This window comes from Pleurodeles waltl, chromosome 10, assembly GCF_031143425.1.
Source record: "Pleurodeles waltl isolate 20211129_DDA chromosome 10, aPleWal1.hap1.20221129, whole genome shotgun sequence".
Classification (NCBI taxonomy): Eukaryota; Metazoa; Chordata; class Amphibia; order Caudata; family Salamandridae; genus Pleurodeles; species Pleurodeles waltl.
In genome coordinates this window covers 537,774,243-537,798,106 of record NC_090449.1, presented here as the reverse complement: position 1 = coordinate 537,798,106, position 23,864 = coordinate 537,774,243, and the positions used below count along the sequence as shown (strand labels likewise).

The 23,864-nt window shown below is 39.8% G+C and overlaps 1 protein-coding gene across 1 annotated transcript in view; it reads left to right on the top strand.

Annotated features, from left to right (window-relative positions):
* The window catches only part of JMJD4 (jumonji domain containing 4), a 44,246-nt gene extending 20,802 nt beyond the window's left edge, over positions 1–23,444 (top strand). The window contains exons 3-6 of the mRNA XM_069210976.1: positions 7,981–8,106; positions 11,192–11,459; positions 16,056–16,202; positions 22,019–23,444. Of these exons, the coding sequence (XP_069067077.1) occupies positions 7,981–8,106; positions 11,192–11,459; positions 16,056–16,202; positions 22,019–22,339 (862 nt within the window). The 3' untranslated portion in view covers positions 22,340–23,444. The remainder of the gene's footprint in view (positions 1–7,980; positions 8,107–11,191; positions 11,460–16,055; positions 16,203–22,018) is intronic.
* The last annotated feature ends 420 nt before the right edge of the window (positions 23,445–23,864 follow it).

The following is a 23,864-nucleotide window of genomic DNA, read 5'->3' as shown; positions in this document are numbered from 1 at the left end:
GTGCCCATTTACTTCACCATCCACAAATGGTCCACTCTGGTCCATCTTTAAGACTGCGCCAAGCACACAATCTACTGCCTCCCCCATGCAACATAATTGTGACATATTTGCGTCATCATTTTTAAACATAGGGAATCACTGAATTGCATTTTGATTTAGCATCTGCACCACATTTTGATTCTTTTTAGGCAACTAATTTTGATTTAATCTCATCTGATTTACATTTTGTTTAGCTGCCGGAGCCTGTGGAACTGCAACCATTTGAACCTGATTTTGCGTCAGGACTTGTATCTGTTGTGCATGCGTATTCTGCATCTGCAATTGATTTCCTCACTGTATTTGATTATTGTTTACTCTGTCTGGATTGAGCCTACACTTGTGCTTCCAATGGAATACCCGGTTACTGAAATGACTAGGAGTCATCTTCTTCAGCATTGCAACATCAACACTAGTAGGTGGGATCAATCAGAGCAATTCTCCCTGTTCCTTGAGACGCCATCATTCCTCCTTGAACACCTTGCATCTCTGTTTGGAAACTAGCTGCTTGCATTTTGTTCAGCCTATTCATATTCTGAGCTGTCCCACCATTTCCCAGAAATAACAGATTTTGAACTCCTCTTCGTGCACTTTGTCTGTACCAACATAAACCTTAAAAGTTTACTCTGTTTCATCTCTTGTTCATCACTACAATACTGCACATATGTCACAATTTCAACCAAAGACTTTGTCTGCCAGCAAATCACATTCTGCGTTATGTGCTTACTAATCTCGGGTCTCAAACCAAGGACAAAGTGTGAAATGAAAAATTCCATATCTGTCGGGTCAAGGTGTGTCTGATCTGTACGCTTCTGAAATGCTTTCATCAATCTCTGGTACATTTCATGCACAGTTTCCTTAACTTTCTCCTGAACTTGATTTATTTTCAGATAATCCAAATCTTTAGTCAGAACTCTGCCCTTTGAAAATGTTATTGCCTCATTATACTTATTCATTACAAGAGGCGAAAGCGCTTTTCTGTGAGGGTCTCTTTTTGGTTCTGCATCTGGCCATTGAACAGCAATCTTACACTCTGCCCACAAATCACTCAAAAAACTATTTATATCAATCTACAACACCTTTGAAATTTTGATGAATCTCTTGACTTGTGCATACCATTGCATTAGACTTACCCTCAACTTTAGAAAGTTGTTCATAAATGATTAAAGGTATCCTCTACTACAAGGCACATCAACATAGCCTCCCCCTGGCATCTCGCCCAAGGGGTAGGCAGCAGTTTCCCCAATCTTTTCAAAGTTTTTTTTTCCCTCAGCCATTTCTGCCTGTTTCTTTTTCTTCCCAGTTTTTTGTGACAATTTGTTTTCTAATTTATCAAATTCGCTCCACCTACGTGCGCATTTTACTAATTCAGTAACGTGTAAATCGCATTCCTGAGGAATACATGTTTTCAATTGATTCCTCATCCAGATTTACCCTAACGTTGTTCTACAGTGGGGTGCTCTTTAAAATGTCAATATCATATTTCTGTGCCAATCCTTTCACTTTGTCAGGTACTGTTGCATCTCTCCTTGTAATGTCCTTGCACAAATAAATTAATTCTTTCTCTTGATAATTATTTATGTGACCAAGATCAAAACACCCTCTAATTATTCAATCCTTTTCTGATTCTGTACTAGTATTTGGACTCAAATTGGTACTTACTCTTTCTGCATCCTCAACTTCCACACACTTTTTCAAACAAATTGGGAAAAATCCCATCCTCTAACAAATCCATTTCACCTGCACTGTCTGTGTTGTGAAGAAAAACGGTCTTCCTGCTCCTAGTTCTTGAACAGTTTGTGGAAGTGTCCAGACCACAATCTGTGAATTCTGCGATGTTAGGGTAAACCCATTTACCGGAGTACTTCCAGTGGCTTCTTGAATGACTGTAGCTGGGGTCATAATCGCAGAAGATGTAGAATTTGTGAGTATTACTGTTTGAACAGGTCCGATGTGTGCTGGAACACTTGGAATCGCTTGCTGTGTTACAGGCTGTGCAGCCATCGGCTGTACAACTACTAACTGTATCGTCTGCATTGGATTAGGAACTTGTGAAACAACTGGCGGCTCTACTGGAGCTATGGCCATTGTAACATTATTAGTCAATTGAGCTCAGTTATTTGGTATAGGACCCACATAAGATGGCATTCCGGTAGCTAAGAGTACATCTATAATATCAAAATCAGTATGAAATTTTGTTTCATCATTCATTTCTTTATCCTCTTTAAGTTTTTTTCCTTTGAAGCATTTCAATTTTTCAATCCTTTCATTAGTAAGAATAGAATATAATCTAGTGATTTGTACTATACTTTTACTCCTTTTACTTTGATCATCCCAAATTGCATCTGCATAATTTCTCACTGTGTTTTTTATTCATCTCTGGTACCTTTTTCTCTTGTTATTTTGTGCCATTTCCTTCTAAGTACTAAGTGCTTCAAAGTCTGTAGGTATCAGATATGGTTTCATTTCATGAAGATTTTTCTTGTCATTTGGCAATAATCATTAAATAATTGTACCCAATCTAGGAGGGCTCAGTATACCTTCCTTCTCAGTGAGAAATCCAAATACACATGTATGTAACCCTTCCTTATTCATCATATGATATGCTGGCGTACCCACAGGAGGTGGTTCCTCCCCCCTTCTGTATTGGAATTATCATATCACCCTTCATTAAGCTTCTAAGAGCCTTGGAAAATGTATTTCAAAATTCTTATTTTATTCCAACAGATTAAGAATCAAAAATACAGCATCTCAGTTTTTGTTTTGAAAATGTTCTGAGTATGTCAAACATCTGAACCCTCTTCTCAAACCAGAATGCAGTTCATTTGTTCAGTCAATCAATCTCAGCGCCACTCTTGACGTATTTCATCCAGTCACAGCGCGGTGGTACACCAACCAACCAATACCCCATGGCACAATATGATTCAACAACTCATTCCTTGCAGCAGCCCACCCTCCTTTACAATTTCTTTGTGAAATACAAAACTTCAATTCTAATGACTTACGTAACGTAAAATAACATCAGTCTTTGTCTGTTTCTTCTAAACAATATAATATAACAATCATCAATCAGAAATCTAGGTTTTATACACCTTCCGACTTTTCAATCAGGTCAAGTCAATTTTATTATTTCAGTTGATGAGCACCATAACAAGATGTGTAGCTATGTGCTGGTTTACTCAGACTGAAATCCTTAGTTACGTATTACATTAAAATGAATGTTTGGCAACTGTGGATACATTACAAGGAGAGAGGTGGAAATAAGTCAAATTTATGAACCACAACAAGGCGTAATCGTGAAACAACTGCATAAGTGAATGGAACAACAAGAACAACAAGAACAAAGTACTTCATTTAGTGCAGAGGTCAATTTTACATGGAGCTAGGACCCTGGCATAACCACAAAAATAACTGCATAACAATTGCCTGCATATGGAGAGACTTGGTCTAAAGTGCATAAGTTATAAAGGCGAAGCAAACAAAGGTGCTTGGTGTTGTGCAAGGATAAAAAAGCAATTTTGCTCAAACTGTAGTACTGTTACATAAGGGACTTGGGGAGCCTGAGCCAAAACCCTCTGCTGTTAAATGTATTAATGAGCACAGAGGGTTATACTGGGATAAGAAGGAATTACAGCCTGAGAGAACAAGGAAACGTTCCCAGCCCATGTGACTTAAGGGGAGAGGGGAGTGAAAGGCAATCAATAGAAAAAAAGGCTATTATGTGACTCAGTCACGGAAATCGTTCCCCCTCTCCTCCCAACAACGCATTAATTGATCCATGTACATCTTAGCCACACAGTTCTCTCAATTCAGGTTTTGAGCATAAGAGGGTCTATTATCAACTTTTGGGTAGAGTCAGTTTGATGGAGCTCATAAATTCTTGGTTGAACCTGGGCTCTGAGTTCCTTGAGAAATTTCCCACACTTTGATAAGGTTCTTGCACCTCAATGGGTGAAACATAACTATGATGCCTTCAGGCATATGTGGGCCCCAGGGTCAGAAAGACTGGTTTCAATAAAGACCTTCTTGGGGCATCCAGCTTAGAGCAGCAACACAGAAGGTGCTGCCACGTTTCCTGCCTAAAATTGGACAGCCTACACTTTCGTCTCTCCCCTTGACTTTTCATTCGCCAAGACTTTTCCACTTATACCTATGATTTAGACTACTTCTTAGTCTGATAACCTTTATCTCTTCTTTGACAAGAGCACATATAACACATAAGCATTAATAATGTACTTCAAAAAACATCAATTCGCAATTTTCGATGCAATTCATGTTAAATAAACCACATTAATAATCCCTATTTCGACGCATCACCCTACTGATACTCACACCCGTCGAATCACCAGTCTTCAACTGATATTAGCAAACGCTTCAGAAACTGCACTCCATTAGACTTCGAAATCAGGCCTGGGCAATTGGGCTTTTATCTAATCCAGGCACTTTTCAATTATTACAGTCTCTTCTCCTCATCATGCAAACCTTAACCTCTGCTACCAACGTTTTGGATAATATTTCAATGTCATTTGGGGCCAGATGTATGAAATATTTTGCACTCGCAAACGGTGCGAATCGCCAAAATCGGCCATTTACGAGTGCAAAAAAGTGGTCTGCGATGCATGAAAGGCATTCGCAGACCACAAATAAGAAATCGCAAAAATTGCGTTTTTTTGCGTTGCGACCTGATTCCAGTAGGAAATTGCGAGGTGCAAATTGCGGTTCAGTATTTCCAGTAGGAAACTGCGAGGTGCAAATTGTGATTCACAAAATCCAGGTCGCAAAGAGATGCATCAAAAAATCGCAAATAGCGATTTTTCACAGAGTTGCATTTTGCACATGCAAAATACCATTAACTGAAACCAGGTGGTAACCTGGTGCAAAATTTAAAAATGCATTTACAATGCATTTTTAAATTGTACATGCAAAGCACATATGCCCTTTTGGCATGTGTGCACCTTACATGTCCCCCAAAAAATGTTTTGGGTGCAGCAGAGGGGGCCTTAGCCCCCCAGCATCCTGGGGTTTTGCATTTCCAAAATTGTGATTTCTGGTTCAGAAATCGCAATTTTGGAAATGCAAATAATTCGCAGATATGGGCCAACAGGCACATAGCTGCGAATGGGGCAGGTATCACAATTTGCGATTCAGTAATAGCATTTGTGATTTTTAAGAAATCGCTATTACCAAATCGCAAATGTGATACATGGCACTTTGCGAGTCGGAAATTTCCGAATCGCAAAGGGCCGTGATGATACATCTGGCCCCTACTATTTTAAATCTCGGCAACTCTTGGGTCGTGGAGGGACAGACTGTTGTGAGAAATCAAGGAACTTCAGTCCTCAACAGTTTGTTAAATAAATTCAGTCAGTCTTTCTGTTCTTCAGTAAATAATGAGAGTTGTAATTGAAATGTAAGATTTTTATTAATCAGTAATTCATAAATCACTTAAGTCTTTATTTTGTCAAGTACAAATTACAGAATGTAGCATGAAGTGTGTCCCATAAATGTGATCGCTAATTTTATTTGTCTACTAAATGAGGAAAAGTATTTTAGTCAATAAGCCTCAAGGAGGTCTCTCATAAGGCACCAATAGCGACTCAGTAACAGAGCATTGTTCGATCAATAGCAAAAAAAGAACAGACTTCTGAAAGTCTGTCTTAGCCTCTGATGCTCCTCAGTGGCAAAGAAAGAAGAAAATATGCCAGTTAAGGCAGTCAGAGAGAGAGTGAGAGAGAGAAAGAGAGAGAGGGAGAGACTACAGCAAGCTCTGTAGAGCACGTATTCCCTAGTAAAGGAATATGTAGAGCTTGTGAGCCTGTTCTTTCTTTTATATACATTACAGTGATACAAAGTTTAAACAGTATTGCAGTTAAAATGTCGTTGTGACCAATCAGAGTCAAAAAACTCTGTGAGACAGGAACATCTTCTGTCAAGATGGTATATTTTGACAGAGAACATTCTAAATATGTAATACATTTTATTTCATTCTGCATTAGTCTTGAAACATGAGGTAAATTTCCTATCTGCTTTGCTTTCTGAAACACAAAACCACTTGTATGTGTTTTATGCATCTTCTCATTCCGTCATTTCCATTCTCACACAATTTAACACTAGAAGCCTATCCATAAGAAACAAGTGTTAAAACTTATTAAGCATATTAGGAATTTCGATGCAGGTCAAGCGGCTAAAAAGGAAAAAAATATTACTTTCTTCTGTTAGGCTAGGAAGTTTGCATCATGAGAAGATGTGCGAAAGAAACCTTTCAACTGAGGTGTAGCAGTTTGGAATTTGTAAGCATTAGCAAGTTAACCAGGCACAGGTCATGCAGAGTTTAGAAAGGAAAATACCCGTTTAATATGAAATGTTTAGATAGACCTACTATCCATTTGTGCAGGGTATTTATTTAAATGTGGTTTTCTTTAATTTCTATTGAAATCTATAGCACGTGATACATTCCTCTCGTATTTGATATATCTCATATTTGATACGTGGTTCCTATCCCTGGCAAGCATTATTCAACACCCTACTCTTTTGCATGCCAGCCATACAATGATGATACATTGTTGGTGGTCTGGCCTGAGAAGAAAATGAAGGCTTTGGGGGCATTGCCATTTATTTACATTTAGAATAAGCATTCATAATTGCATAGTGGATACACACACATGCACAAACTTCACTTGGCAGCCACTTAATTGAAGCAACCACAAGTTAGACAAGTTACGAGCTTTGCAATTTTTACCTGAATTCTCTAAAAAATATTACTGTGCACCTTCTCTGCATTAGATACGATATTGTGCACTGTAATTTTGCTTAGAGTTGAGTATGCCAAAGTCACCCATGTGGGAGAATCAACTATAATCTGCAGAAAATTCTAAGATAAAAGACCATTCCGTAAATGTTTGGGAGACATTATATTTCCTTATATATACAATCAAATGTCAGGTTTCTGCTTGATTCATGAAGCTTCTTGGAGCCAGTGCTTTGTGGTATTTGTAACATATCACAGAGCTAGTGCATGCTTTGATCAACCTTTGCTCACCAATCTATGCTATGTCAGGAAAACGTAAATACCTTCGGACTCAGATTTGGTACATTAGTACCCCAGAACTCTAAGGGGTGACCAAGTTCCAAAGTTAGTACTTGCCATACTAATGTAGGTAAAGCTCTGTACAAAGACACTTAACATAACTTTAGATTTCATGGAGCTCCCCTTAGAGCAACACTATCTAGAAGACAATCGACAACAACAACTAATTAGAACGTAGTCTGAAGGCCTGCCTATTCAAACAATCATTGCTGTTCGTGCACAAGGCCTAACCTGGATTGCCTTTCGTGCTTTGAACAGCCTTTGACAGAATTCTAAAATAAAAACACCTACCGTAAAGCTGTAACATTTTCTTTGTTATATTACCTCTGTTTTCTTTTTTGTCAGTCCTCACTTCTAGCCAGCTCATTCGTAGTGTCACTTTTATTTCTTTGTGCTTTACTTCCTCTTCTTGTGTCCTCTGGCGCCTGGATGAATTACTTGTGTCCTTCCAGTGATCGCTTTTGAACACTGCCTTTTTTTATTTAGTTAAGCACAAGAGTGCATTTGTTTTCCAGGTCTCCGTGACGTACTGGTCCTGTATTTATTTAAGCACCTTGCATGGGCACATTTATTTTAGCTTCAGGCCGATGCCTTTTTATCCAGATACATATTTACTTACTTGCTTTTTAATGTTTTCAAAAGGCAATTAAAATGCTCAAGATAGCTTTTTGGTTGGCAATTGCTGATGGACATTTGCTCTCTCATTTAATTTGTATTCTCTGTTAAGCTTTTACACGTGTGAGTGAAGTAGTCAGTTTCTTATGAAGTACTATTAAAACATATTATGAATTGAGGACCTGCATGTGACAGATAACAAAAAGGTTTGTTTCTCTTCATCTTACAAACTAACCATACAGAGCTTTCCCAGACCAGGATGCTTACAGGACGCCTGTCTTCTTCACTTCTGATTGGCTGAATGAGTACTGGGATGCCATCGCTTTTGATGATTACCGGTTTGTCTACATGGGACCAAAAGGCTCATGGTAAACACATTTTGTTATTTGTTGTTTTCTGAAGTTGATTACCTCCAATTCTGTTCTGTATTTATAGTGTTAGACTCTACTCTGAGCTGCTAAGATTCTGATACAGTAGTACTTTGAATGAGGTCAAATAATATTAAGCAATTTTGTGTAATTGACTGACCGCGAACAACTAGATAGTCAACACTGCTCTGATTAGTTTTCTTAGTGCTTATAGTTCTCCGGGATTCATCAAAGTAAGCAGAAGTTATGATTATCCAACTTATTTTCCAAACCATGATGATATCAGATATTCACAGTAAACAAGGTTATGGAATTGAGTTAGATAAACTAGAAAGAGTTTGCAAAACATTTTTTTAATGAGGCCTAATAAATGCAGCTTCCTTCATTGATTCCTAACATTTTGTAGAGACAAGAAAAATGAAGTGTGCCATGTGAAATTGTAAACTTTGTGATGTGACAAGAAAATTCTAAAAGTTTTAACAAGAGACACTACAGTTTCAAACCTTATAATGTTTACAATTCACTCTCCATCCCAATCAAAATGGCCCCATGCTTTAATACTTTCAGGTGAAAGTTATCTATTCTCTGTTTTGCCATTAAACATATTTTCCCATAAATTCAGTGTATTTTTTCAAATATTCAATGATAAATTTGAGAAGTAAGACGCAACATACCATATATATATATATAATTTTTGAATACGATTATGGATTGTGAGGCCACCAACACTGGTTGGGTGCACCGCTGTGGTCAGGCAGCCTCCATTAACAAACAAAAATCCTTCTTCCAAAATTAAACCCTAGCTCTCCTCAGTGAGTTACTTGCAGTTACTTTATTGATCACATCAAATGTTTCTGACACTTGTTGGCTCTTGTAGCTGAGCCGTTGTAATTATTATTTCATAATGGTGATATACTATTTATAAAACCAATGAAAACTATGAAAAATGAAAACAGGCTACAAATACAGTCATAATGAGTGATGTGATTGATAAATTGAGCAAGCAATTCTTGTAGCAGACATGCATGGCGATTGTAGTTTTTTCAAAAGCCCATGATATCCACAGCTAACAATTAAGCTGTGATTTACCATGTTTTTTCACAGTGTACCAAACATGCACCTATATGTATTAAAAAATAATATTAATGGATAAAAATTGGGATGAATGAAAAGTGCAGTTTTGAAATATACTTCGGTATCTGAGTTTAAGGCCGGAGGGCATTTGTACAACCCAGTATTCTGGATTTGCCATAATGCATATTCTGAGGAAGTTTTCTCGAATAGTACTTTTTTGTATGCTGACTTAAAATAGGATGTGAAAAACATTCAGGAGATTAAAGCAAATGGCCTACCATTCTGTATTCTCACACGTCTCCTGATTAAAACACAAGCTTACAAGTGTATTGCCAGAGACAGGGAATGCTCAAAAATGTGACATTAGAATGGATAAGTGGATGTTGTTAGCTCTGGTGTTTGGGCCTGTGGTAGGTTGGCACCTAGGGAAGAGCGGCAGCCCCCACAAATGTCAGAGGGGGCGACAGGGGGATAGAGGGATAGGGGGAGAAATCATTTTTAAAAAAATACCTTTCTTGCCGACTTCTGCTGCCTCGCTCATCGCTCCTCTTTTTGTAGTGTCCCAGCATTGGACACCAGCACATGCTCGTCAGCAAACCTGGTGCTGCTTTCATGCTTAACCTTGCAGCTCAGACACAGCCCTGGGTTCTGTGCAGTTTCTCCAGCCCGGCCGGGCTGGAGAAGCGTTTGGCTGGCCTCAGACAGCCTGCCAAAAACACATGCTCACTTAGGAGCACTCTCTCCTCCTACCTCCTGGGTCCAGCCCCCCCCGCACTACACTGCTGGCTGAGCCAGCAGATGAAAAATAAAACTTCAGTGTAACTATTGTTGTATTTTTCATCCCCTGGCTCTGGGCCAAGGGGGCAACGCTCCTCTGCCATTGCGGAGGAGCCGCACCTGCTAGGGAAACATACAAGACCCAGACATTTCTGAAAGCTAGACACCTGGAGGAGTACGAGGCATTACCCTCCAAAGGTCAGACATTGGTTAAAAAACAGCATCTTCATTTTTCTGATAGAAAACTCCAGTATTTTGGGGGGAACAATAGAATTCCCACCACCCAGTATTTCCACATTTCTACCAATGAAAATAGTGCCTCACAAGTGTGAGTGGGACTATCGTAACTGTAACAGGCGAAATCTATGACCATATTAAGTCAACATACTGTTAACAGGGTCTTCACATGGTCAGCGTTTTGGTCTATATCTGTGCCTTGCAATAGGCCAGTCCACCTATGTGGGGAACCAAGTTTATCAGGAGACATGTGGGTACATTGGATGGTACGACTTTTGACATTTGCCTGAAATTCTGAAGATTTCCTTTACACAAAAATGAAGAAATTATTATCTATTTTTAAACTTTGAAATTTGTAGGCGATTCTAGGTAATGAAAGGTTTGGGATTCATGAAAGCCCCATTTCATAGCTTCCCCTAGGTCTTTAGTTTTTTTTTTTGTTGTAGTACTGGTAGATTCCCCAGGGTACCAACTGACGCACGGGCACAAATACTACAAACACCCACCATAGAATCTCCCCCTTAATAAAATATTCTCTGATTTCTACTGTTTCGATCACTGTTCAGATCCTTTGAAAGCCCAAATATATTTGGTACTCCTAGGTACAGGAGACTCGGTGAAAAGAAAGTAGGTCCTTCACATGAAAACGTTTCTGCGTGAAGGATAGGGAAGGAAATAACCTTGTTTTGGGAACAAAATGCAGACAGATGTCATGTTCATTGTTTACTACTGGATGGCTAATCAGACCAAAGGAGACCTGGCTTGCATCATTAGATTATTTAGGGCTTACAAACGATATATTTGTTATACTTTGCTTAGAGTCCTATACTTGTCCATTTGATACAATCAACTCTATGCTGAGGAAATTTCTTTAAAAAATAAAACAGAAAGTGTCTTACTATTGGCCTGGTAATACGTTCATTCTTCTTTTCAGGTTTTGCTTGGTGCTTCTGCTCCTGTATTAATAAAAGAGTGACATATTTGTTTTCTGGTGCAGGACTCCATTTCACGCTGACGTCTTCCGCTCCTATAGCTGGTCAGCCAATGTTTGTGGGCGAAAGAAATGGATTCTCTTCCCAGCAGGTCAGGAAGAATACCTGAGAGATTCTCATGGTAGCCTGCCTTATGATGTCATTGCTCTTCAGCACCAGAATAGCAGCATTTCCCCAGGATCCTGCCAATCTGTTCAACCCCTTGAAGTGATACAGGAAGCAGGGGAGGTGATCTTTATTCCGAGCGGGTGGTACCATCAGGTTTATAATCTGGTAAGATGCAAATTGTGAAACAATTAAAACAGTAAAAGTGTAATCACAACTAATTTCAAGATCTTTGTTAAACACTTGAAAGTGAACAATCTAAAAGGTTTACCATGCCCAATATTTAATTCATGTTCCTATCGACTGAGAATACATCTCCAAGATCGCCGCCCGTTTTTTTTTCCTGTTGTCCCAAGAGAGATTCTCCATCTGCTTACAGCTTTTTAAATTGTTATTGTTCATACTATAGTTGCTATTGCATATGGAGATCACTTCTTTCTTTAAGCAATATTCTATACTTTGTCTTTTGGTATTAGTATTTCAAAGGGGACCCATATCATGCCTTGTCTTTTTCATTTGTACAGTATGACTTTAGAGACTTATATTGTTTCCTGTTGTAGATGGGTTTCATTTGGGAACTAGATTGTCTTTTGTGGTAGAAGAGATGCAGTGGATAGTGCTGCCACATTGTAGTAGAATACTAGTACACATTTTTATATCTGATAGTGTGAAGTTACTACTTCTTTGCTTAACCAGTATTTCTCTCCTATCTCCTTTGGTATAAGCTGTGGTCCCCATGATGTTTTGCACTGTGTATATCCAAAAACAGAAAAAAAATTGTTGCTAAATCTGTGTTAGATTCAAGGAAAGTCATCCCCAGACTACTGAATGCACACAGATGTCATAGTAATAACTGAATGTGCCTAATAACAGTGTGTCCATGTTCACCATAACTACTCAAAATCTATTCTTCTTCAGTGGTTACATAATATATATATATATATATATATATATATATATATATATATATATATATATATATATATATATATATTTTTAATGCATTTCTTTATTACAATTTTAAATCATACAAAACCGATACGTAAACCACTTGAGTTCAGGAATTATTATAACTAGCATTATCAACATAAGAAACGTCATCCATGTATAGGAGTATGTTTCAATACCCAGACAAACTCAACATCCCAACCAGTACTTGACATATAGGGGTTCCTCAATAAGCATTCTGTGTAGAATCATGTAGGGGATCAATACAGTTATATGGCTGGTCACTTCTGAAAGTGGCACTCTGACACCCGACCTAAGAGCCTAGAGAAATTTGTTGCCCAATTGCACTCAACAGTGGATGCCTAATCCCAACAAAGTTTGCAGTGTGCCGCCACAGGCGTCTGCAACAGGTGTATATGGTAGCAGAAAGGAACTATTCAGTCCTGGGCGGTCCAATGCCAGCTACGTAGGAGCTTGAAGTAATCGGATTTGAGGTTGGCTTTGCATAGAAGAGTATTATGTGTACTTAAGGTCCCCCAGTCCTGTCAATGGGTTTACTTCCATTGTAACCTGTTCTGCAATGATCCCAGGTGATCTCCCTTGTGGAAGCGGAAAAGCGTTTGTTTCTCAAGAGATCATACATGCAGGATACTACACCTTTGTGCCTACCCCAGGTTTCCAGATATTACCAGACAGGGGAGTGTTGAAGGTCATGCATATTGTTTGAAATGGGGTCTTTGGTTGGCAGTCAGGCTACCCCTTGTCCAAGCAAGGACCCTCACTCTAGTCAGGGTAAGTTACACACAATCCAAATTATCCTGTGCCCACCCTTTGATAGCTTAGCACTGAACAGTCAGGCTTAACTTTGAAGGCAATGTGTAAAGTATTTATGCAATTAATCATGCAATAACACAGTGAAAACACCACAAAAAGACATCACACAGGTTTAGAAAAATATAGAATATTTATCTGAGTAGATTAAGGTTAAAACGATCAAGATTTGATAAATACAAGTTGAAATATCACGTTTGTAATGATAAATAGAGTCTTTAGTTCTTAAAAAGCAATAAGTGTCTCTTTCAAGCACAAAGTACCTGGTTTGCGTCTAAATTATCTGCACGGGACCGCAGAGGAGGAGATGCGTGGAAAACGGTGAGGTGTGTGTCGGAATCTCCGGGCGCACAGACAATGCTTTTCCACACAGCAAGGGCTTTACGTCGATTTCCGGTGCACAGGCTTGGATCCTCTTCGGGTTGCGGGGCATTTGTGGGCGATGCAGGGAAATTTCTGTCGCACGGCAGGCGCTGTGTCAATTCCTCTCGCAAGAAGTTGGGCTGCGTTGTTCTGGTTCGGCGATGCGTTGATCAGTTGGGCTGTGCATCAAAGTTCTGGTCACTATACGGGCACTGCGTCGATCTCCACTCGGGTAGCCGGGCTGCGTCGTTCCAGTTCGGCGTTGCGGTGATTCTGGGAGGCTGTGCGTCGATTTTCGCCGCACAAGGAGTTCTTTGCAGAGATTAAGTCTTTTTGGCCCTTAGACTTCAGGAAACAGGAGGCAAGCTCAATCCAAGCCCCTGGAGAGCACTTCTCAGTAGAGCCAGAGGGCAGCAAGGCAGCAGGGCAACAGCAAGGAAGATTTCCTTTACAGCAAAGCAGTCAGGTGAGTCATTTGGGCAGCAAGGCAGCTTCTCTTAGCAGGTTGCAGGTTCTGGTTCAGAGTTCCTTTCCCAGTAGGTATCTTGTCAAGAAGTGTCTGAGTTGGTAGGGTCAGAGACCTGGGTTAAATACCCAAATGTGCCTTTGAAGTGGGGGAGAGTTCAGCGAGTGGCTTAGAAGTGCACAAGGTCCCCTTTAAGTTCCATCCTGTCCGCCAGGGTACCAGTACGCGGTTTGGCAGTCCATTGTGTGAGGGCAGGCCACTGTCTTTTCAAATGTAAGTGTCCGGCCCTCCACCCTCCCAGCCCAGGAAGATCCATTCAGTATGCAGATGTGTGCAGGTGTGACTGAGCATCCTGTGTTTGGGGTTGTCTGAGTGAAATGCACAAGTTGACTGTCAACCAGCCCAGCCAGACGTGGATTGGAGACAGGCTGTAAGGCACAGTAGGGTTTGAGTGTAGAGAAATGCTCACTTTCTAAAAGTGGCATTTCTAGAATAGCAGTTTTAATTCTAACTTCACCAATAAGCAGGATTTTCTATTACCATTGTGGCCATACTAAATATGACCTGGTTACTCCTTTTAGATCAGAACCTACCACTCAAACAGTATGTGAGGGTAGCCCTAATACTATCCTATGAAAGGAGCAGGCCTCACGGTAGTGGAAAACGGTATTAGGAGTGTTACACTACCATGACATATAAACTATACAGCTATATGTCCTGCCTTTTATTTACGTAGCACCTTGCTCTAGGGGTTACCTAGGGCCTACCTTAGGTCTGACCTATATGTAGAAAAAGGGGAGTTTGAGGCTTGGCAAGTACTTTTAAATGCCAAGTCGAAGTTGCAGTGAAACTGCACACACAGGCCTTGCAGTGGCAGGCCTGAGACATGGTTAAGGTCTACTTATGTGGGTGGCACAAACAGTGCTGCAGGCCCACTAGTAGTATTTAATTTACAGGACCTGGGCACATGTAGTGCACTTTGCTAGGGACTTACAAGTAAATTAAATATGCCAATTGGGTATGAGCCAATGTCACCATGTTTTAGGGAGAGAGCATATGCACTTTAGCACTGATTAGCAGTGGTAAAGTGCGCTGAGTCCTAAAGCCAGCAAAATGAGGTCAGAAAAAGAGAAGGAGGAAGGCAAAAAGTTTGGGATGACCTTGCAGAAAGGCCATTTACAACATACATACTTAGAAACTTTCTAGGATTCAGCTATAGCCGTGCCAATGTATCTTTTGGGGCCTAGTCACCGGTGGAACAAGCCAATTAGAATTTTGCCCATGTTCCACTTTTAAATATCAGGAACCATTCCATGGGGACAAAAAGGTAGACTTAGGGGTGTCTTATTAATATAAAAGCTGGGTTTGCTTGCTGTCCAAAAAGGGTTATTTTGACAGGCCTGTACAGCAGGTTTTAGGTTGCTACAGTTAGGTTACACAGAGTAGGCCTGAAGGCATATTTTCTTAGTCACTGTAGTGGGGTCCACAAGCCACAGTTAACTTTCCATGCCATGTACGTATTTCTGCACCATATAAAATGGCCTTATAGAAATATTAAAAATACCAGTTAGGGTTAAGTGGGTTTTGTCATGTTTAAAGGGGAACATATGCTTTACTTGTGTTTTTTGGGGTAGAGTGCACAGAGTTGAAAAATCAGCAAAACTAGATAGTTCAGCAGTTGAGGTGGGGGAGGGACCAGGCAAAGGTAGCCATTTCCTACAGAGATGGAGGTATGCTCTGTGTCTGCTTCATAGTGCTCACATTGTAGCACTGAGAACACTGACACTTAAATAGCCTAAATTACGAAGGATCACAAGTAACTCTTAAATTGTGTATTTTATATAGAATCCGCTACATACTCCCACATAAAGACGTATTATAGCTTATAGGCATCTGCTTGTAACTAGCAAGAGATTAAATGGAACAATACTGTTACAAGATGATTTGCAGGTTGCTCACATGTACAGAAAATTGTTTATAATATCTAGTAGCGCCTATATTTTTAATAATATGTACAAAGTATAAGTGACAATTTATACTGTCCACTTTTCCTGCAGTTTGGTTTCTTATGCGCGCTCATGTCATGTAATGCACATCTCAATAGTAATATATTTAAAGAAACCTGGTTTGCCTGATAGATTGTATTGTCTCTTCAGGAAGACACCATATCCATTAATCATAACTGGGTAAATGGATGTAATGTGTCCATTATGTGGCGTTTCCTCCAAGGAGAGTTGGAAGCTGTCCAACGAGAGATAAGTGAATGGAAAGAGACAATGGTTGACTGGGACCTGCACTGTCAGGTATGACATTTTATTTTTTATTTGTATTTGTTGAACATTGACCAAGCATGTTAATATGAGTGCTGTATGATGTTTGCATACAATAACAACAATAGTTCACAATACTTAAGCTTTAACTTTGTATACATGTTTTGAAGGAAGCAGCAGTGTTATTGGTAGAGCCTGCAAAGGATGTGGCTGTTTTATATGTCACTCTTAATTGCATTAGCTACCTAGATTTCCCCTATGAGTGATGAAGCAAGCCTATAAGAATTCCACCTCATTACTGTATACGTATTTGTTGTGTAGTGGGGATAGCCACCCCTGGGTGGTGAAATGTGGGTGACAGGAAATCTTATTTCACAGCCTTCCCACAGGATGATAGGCACCTTGGTCTTGAAAGTGTGGTGTAATTGTAGATGGTACCTACGAGGAGTTTAGTTTTAGAGTTTGCCTCATCTTAATGTATAAAACTTGGAATGATTCTACCCAACAGTACCTCGAGAATGAGAAGACATGATGGGCAAATAAACCTACCGAAATTTGGAAGAAAAATGATAGTAACTGGTCTTAGCTAGTACTGAGTACCATGAAATCCCATCACTAATAATGCGTGTAATATCAATAAATACAATTCATGCTGCTATTACTCCTTGTTATATATGGTAAATAACAGCTTTTTATCAAAACACATAATAGCGAAAACGTTCACTTAAACCCATTTTATATGCATTAGCAAGACCATAAATGGTATTAAGAAATGTGTGCCAGGGTTAAGCAGTTCCTTCTTAATTGTGCAGAGTGCACTCTGAAATGTGTTCTAAAGTGAGGCCTTTTGATGCACTCAGTGAGTTGGCATACGGTACATCACTTACAGCCAGGAAGTGAAGATGAATAATGCTGACATTGATGGATCATGACTAGGTATGTTGACAATTAATCGCTTCACCAGTTCATATCTGCATGACAAATCCCAGTAGTAGGCCTACCATAATTACAAGTTCCTAAGGAAGAGTTAACGCCATCTCAATGAATGGTTGTCAGGGGATTTCTCTATTACTATCCTCCTTACAGTGACTATCCAGGCCACTCAGTCAATATCTCAGAGTTAGTTAGTTAGTTCCAACCACCGTGGGTTGATTTTACTCAGAAAATGCTTGCCTCCTTTTCAGATTGCCAGTATATTACCCATTTCCAGTGCCACAGCAGTCTAATTGTGCTTTAAAAGGCATTATGATTGCCTGAGGAGAAAGACCAGTGACCCAGTAGGTGGAGGACTGACAGGCTAAATTGAATTCACATCCCTTGGAACACGTGGGTGCAGACTGCCATAAGCATTGGATCTGGGGCTGTTTTGTGCATTATGCCATCTTCTTCCCCAAAAGGACAGTGACAAGTGATGAAGATTTGAGACACATATCTGTTTTCCAAGGACACTGTTCCCAGATGTGAGCAGACAAAGGCCCCTATGAAGTCCAGTATATGATGGTTCAGTGAGCATTTTGTTTAAGTTCATTAAAAAGCTGTGAGGCTCAAAGACTCTGCAAATTTGCCTTACCTTTCCCACTGCCTGGGAGAAAAAAGGCACACAATTAACCATTCATCCAAGTAAGGTTAATGTTTTATAACTTGCTTGTGTGTATGTCCCACCAAAGAGACAGTTCCTGGACGAACACAAGTCAGACAACTGATCAAACATCAGGATTTCCAAACTGAAAATTCTGGACTTCTCATGTGCAGAGGAAAAAGTATTGCTCTGCGATCTTCTTGGGGATATCAAAGTAGGCATTCTGAAGGTGCATTGCTGTTTACAATCACGTGGCTAAACCAGCAAGATTGTAGTGCCTAAGGATGCTATCTTAAAAGGCTATTAAATATTAAAGTAGCACACTTTCTTGACTTCAAGCAAGAATACTCCCAAGTCGGTTTCTGTACAAGGAAGAAGATGAAGTGAGAGCCCATCTTAGTTCATCCTTTAGATCCCGAACTGTCAAATTGTTGTCCTGTAGGGTGTAAAGCTCCTGAAGAAAACTTTGTTGCTTGACTTGGCACTATGGCAATAGAATGGCCCGCCATCCAGTTGCTGTTGAGGAAGCCATCTGAACATGTGACCATTTCTTCTTATGTCCTGGGGCTCAAGGTTTCCCAGTGAGGAAAACAGAATTAATGTAATCTCCAGACCAATATTAGAGAAAGCAATCGGCTCTTATTTGCACAGTCTTGCCTTAGGAGGGAGGGATTGAAACTTGAGATTTTTCAGAGGAGTGGCCTAGGCTGTGGCACCAATTCACTGATGCTCTACAAGGGTCAAAATAACCCCTGACAGAAAAGAATCATCCTGTCCAGCATGGAGCTTTGATAGGACACAATAAATAATGGTCCTCAGTGGATTTCCTGATAAGTTTGTTAACCCAAGCCCTAAACAGTTTAGTCCCCATGAATATAAGTTTACGCTGCATATGTTTTGCTTGCAATCAGCTTTTCCAAAAAGTATCTATATCTGTTGACATGTTGTCATTGTTGAGCCTGAAGTTGCCTATGTTGAGCCACATTCTGCTGCTGGTAAGGTGCAGAAAATTTTAAAGAAGACATTAGGTTATATAGTACTCTAGACATAAGAATGGTGGTCTGAAGTTTTTCCTCAGTCAGTATGTGGCCTTCCCTAAGCAAAGACTGAACTATGTTGGAGGTATCGGTGTCAGAGTGCATTCCAAAGTTCATTGTGGAAAAAGAATGGTTCATAGCCTCCTCAACTCTTGTGTCTACTGAACCTGCTGTGGGACTCTCTTTGTCTTCTGAAATGATTTATCTTTGCAAAGGAAGACTTGCCACTAAGGAATCTACCTTAATCACAGATGGAAAATCCTTATAAAACCCATGCAGGGTTTTTTTTTGTTTGCCTGGTCTGGAAGTAAGTAAAAACTTCATGTTCCTAATCTTTTCTTCCTGGGCGAGGGAATTAGGCAGTGCCTTTTGAATATCAATACATTCTGCTCTCAGATGTGAGAATGTAAATAGACATCTTCTGACACCTTGGATACCCTTGGAAGCTGTAGATGCCCTTCAAATGCTACACAATTAAAACTAAGTCTGAACCCTATGCATATCTGCTACATCTATAGTAAGGTGGGATTGTGTTGTAGATTATAAATGTATGTATCCTTGTTTTTCATTAAATTTTCACACTTTCTGATTAGTGGTGTCTTGGCTGTCTGTGTTGCAGAGACCTCTCAAGCTAGTTTGTTGCTTGGCAGTTAAGGTCATGCTTTGTTCCTTACTACTTAGTCCTTGATGAAGCAGTTCTTCAACAGTCTATGGTTTTATAGAATTAACCATTGTAGGTGATTTATGGGACTTACATTTTGATTAGACATTGCCTGGCCTAGACTCGAAACCCCGACCTGTTTTGGCTCACTATAGTGTCATCCGGGCATTTCACCGCTGATGAGCATGCATATCTGCCAAGCTGTAACATTTCCCTTATTTTCCAGGATACACCCAAAGGTAATTTTGCCTCTTTCACTATTTTAAATTCGAGTGTATTTTCTATTTACACATTTGGTGTCCCTGTTTACACTTTGGGAGTGATGCTTATCACCTTTCCTGGTTAACCTTTTGCAGGGAACCGCACGCCGACCCCTGTATGAATCAGCTTGCCTCTTTCCAGTGCTAGCTATCATCACGCAATGATAAACTGCAAACAAATCCAGATGAACATCCAGAATAATTAGAGATGATAAAAGACGGACAAAGCATTTTTCTTTTTTTTTTAACTGAGGGCCATAATCATATGAATTCCTCTCATTCCTAAAAGTAATTAATTTCATAGCTTACCTGGTTGCAGCATAAATGAGCAGCCCCACTGTCATGGTCCTCTGAGTCCTGAGAAGGGCTACTTGCAAATTTCCCTCAAAACGCAGCCAGGGCCCTGGCATATATAGGCTTATACAACAGAGTGAGCTTGTGCTGCAAATTTTCTTATGTACTAAGGAAACATTTAAACGTGATCTGAGCAAGAACTGTTAGCCAGTGTTGCTCTTCCAAATGAAGTTATATATGCAGGAATCCTGCAGCGCATTCATAGGCAAACTTTGAACCATATGGAGTTTGTGAATATTTAATTTTCTTTGTGCAGATAAATAGAGCATTAATTTCTTCGAGTTGAGAACCTATAATTGCGTGGCATCTTTATTAAGCAAGTACAAGTAAAGGACTGATGTGCTTGAGGTGTTTGCTATAATAGTGTCTACGACAACCTTTTAATTTACATAACCATCTAATGGCAGATCTGCATCAATAATAATACTCCAGTTTTCTCTTTATCTGCTCTGCATATAGCCCTTTTCCACACCAGACTGTTATCATGCTAGGATTGTATTCCTAAACTATTGGCTTTTGAAGAGATGGGTAGGCAGTTTATTTGTTTCTTTGATACAATAACATTTGTTGTACATTCATTTCAGGATAGTTTGAAACTTCTACTCTGTACTCTTGCTTACCCTTTGCATTCATATTTTGTTGGTCCGTGTTGTTACCTTTTGGTGATGGAGCAGCTTTATGCCTAGTCTCTTCGGCACCATTACATCTACACTGACCTCTTGCTACTAGTGAATGCTGCTTCAGGGCTCGGAAAGAATACATCTCTTCAGCAAATCTGTGTCATGAAGCTCCCACAGACACCGTAAACAGTTCCCAAGTTATATAATTGGCATAGCTATGAAGTGAACAACAAGCATTTGTAGTAGGCGATAGAGGAAGTGTACATAGACATTTAATGGATTTGGGAATAAACAGGTGTCTGCAAACAATCCAACTCAGTCCTTGAAACTACTGAGGAAACTTCCCAATTTTCACTCTAGATTGGCATCAGGAATAAAGTTAACCATATCATACACCCCAGCTTTCAAGATAGCCAACATCTTGCATGAGGCAGCATGTTGTGACACGATGTGATGGCCATGTTGAAAGTATAGAAAATCGACTTGTCATGCCTTCATGATGACTACCATCTTGTTTCATGTCATGCTTCGTGACGCAGCATGGCAGCCATCTTCAAAGAATTAAAACATTTTCTATAATTTCAATATGGCTGCCACATTGCATCATGCATCATTTTGTTAAGCTACTTGGTGGTCATTTTAAAAGTATGCCATATTCCATTTTCATGATAACCGGTTGCTGTATTGGCTTCCCCAAAGCCTTGCTATTTTAGCATCAAGTATTGGCGAAGCCAGTAGAGGTGATCTGCTTGGAATGGAGGGGGCGGGGAAAGAAGAGAAGACATTTTACACACACATGCTCAAGGAGTTGTGGTTTAGAGAGCGGTAGAGGGCAGAGAGAGAGTTTGATACCACAACATTCCTTGATGCTGAACACTCAGCAGGAGAGTGGGAGGAGGTGCAAGTGTTTTGGGGAACAAGGGAAAGAGCATAAGCGTGATCTGTATGTGCACATTCAGATAGGCCAAAAAGCAGGTCTCCCAGTGAGCACAAAATGAGAAATGAAATGGGGGAAAAAGTGTATTTGTGACTTGAGGAGTAAAAAGATGCCATCAAAACGGAGGCTAAAGAAGAAATGCTACCGAGGCTGACAAACAGAATAGGGAGGAAAGCAATCCATTATACAGCAAAGAAGTAAGATCATCTTGAAAGTGATCCATTCATAAGAAGGGGTTAACCCAAATCTCACTCTACGTTTTATTATGTGTAGTGCTGCCTTGACAAACATCTAAACTGTAGAGAGACTGCAAAAAAGGAAAGCGAGAATAGTATGGTAGGGGAACATAGTGCAACTGTAAAGAGTTTCTTTATTTTAACACACACCTCCATTTGTTGCAGGTCATCATGAAGTCTTGCACTGGCATAGACTACAAGGAATTCTACACTTTCCTCAAGACAGTTGCAGAAAACAGGGTTCCAGTAGTGGGGAGATTTTTGAAGAACGAGGCTTCTCCATTTATTGTCTCCGTGCCAGACTCCTCAAGTCTTGGACATTTACATGCAGTGTTTGACCTGGAAAGGATTGTGGAGGTGATAAGCGCATTGATGGCGAACGAGGACTTTCAAAAACTAAACATGGAATCACTTTCTCCTTCTCCAGAAGAGCTAGTACGCCATTTGAAAGAAGTAATTGACTGCAGAACTGTGATTTGTTTGTGAGGGAACTGAATTCTGCTGCCTTCTTTAGAGCAAAGATTGAATGTTATGGTTGGACACATTTCAATGAACAAACATGACTTTCTGAATTATTTTATTTTCTTCAAGGACCAATGGCAAAAAAATGTTTTTTACAAAATTACGCCAGGATGCACTAGATGGAAGAGATTATTTATATTAATTTATAAACTGCATCGCCCCTGAGAATCAATAATGAAGCTGAAAGGAATACTGAAATGATTTTCAAGCCCAACCTATTATGGGCCATTCTGCAGCTTCTAGCAAAAAAATGCTGTTAATTTCACTTGCTTTAATTGGGCTGAGTTACGTTTGATGATCAGGCTTTGAGATGAGACAAATATAGTAACTTTCGCACTTCTGTGCCTGTAAATCTGGAGTCTTGATTTAACTCTGTATCTTAATCCTCCAGTGAGCATTCTGTATGTAACTGCCATATCCTACTGTGAGTATGACAGTAGAGATTTTTAACTCTGTTTTTAAGTAATTGTATTGGTGGTTCAAGTTAATACAGTTCTGCAGAGAGGGTTAGAGCACAATGCTTTCCACTGGAACTGCAGGCCTTGACGTTGTGGTCCAACTCCCAAGGCCCATAGGCAGATGCTGTGCAGAGTCATTATGGACCTTTGGTCATCACAGCCTTTGCAAGGCCTGAACCTTGACTGTTTAAGGGGAGACATGAGGTAACTGAACCTGATAAAAGACAAATTTGCAAAGGTTGTCGACAAATGTTAACAAATCGCCTGAAGAGAGTTTAGCACTGGTTTTGCTTCAAGTGGTCCATTAAAAAAGAAACTGATGTCGGTATGCAGCAGGGCTACTTTATAGCCTGTGTGATACCATGATGATGCCGCATGCGTGGAACTTTGACACCCCAGTGAATAATGCGTCACTGTTCCATTACCATTAAGGTATGACCTAATAAGACATGCTTGTTCTCAATACTTTGCCAGTTATTTCATAAAGGATATCAAAGGATAGATTTGATAGATTCACACATCCACGAACTTAGATCCTCTGAAGGGTACAGGTACCCTAAGAAATTGTGTCAACACACTTATGATAAAAATAAACAATTGCTTGATTAGTAGTGACTTAGTACTGCATTCATTTTGTTTTCACAACAATGACAAACTTGCTTTGTTGCATTTTGAACCTGGTGTGAGATTCCTCAGTACATTTCAGATACTTCCAAAGCTCATCATCTGTTTATGTGACATGGGTGTGTATGTGTTTTAGGATTACCGAGTAAAGCTTCTTTCTTTTCACTTTCTAGATGCTGCAGTGAGACACCAACACTAAACTGATCATTCCCCTTTGGTCTTGGTGAAATTACCACAAGTTATCCTGGCAACAAAACATATCAGTCTTCATCATCACCTTAGCATGTCCTGATTTTGTAAATACCTACTAGCGATGTAACATGCAATTAAAAATAATGGGCATCCGCCTTTTTAATGTATATTATCATCAGGCTATTAACATACGCTAGGACACACACCGTAACCAA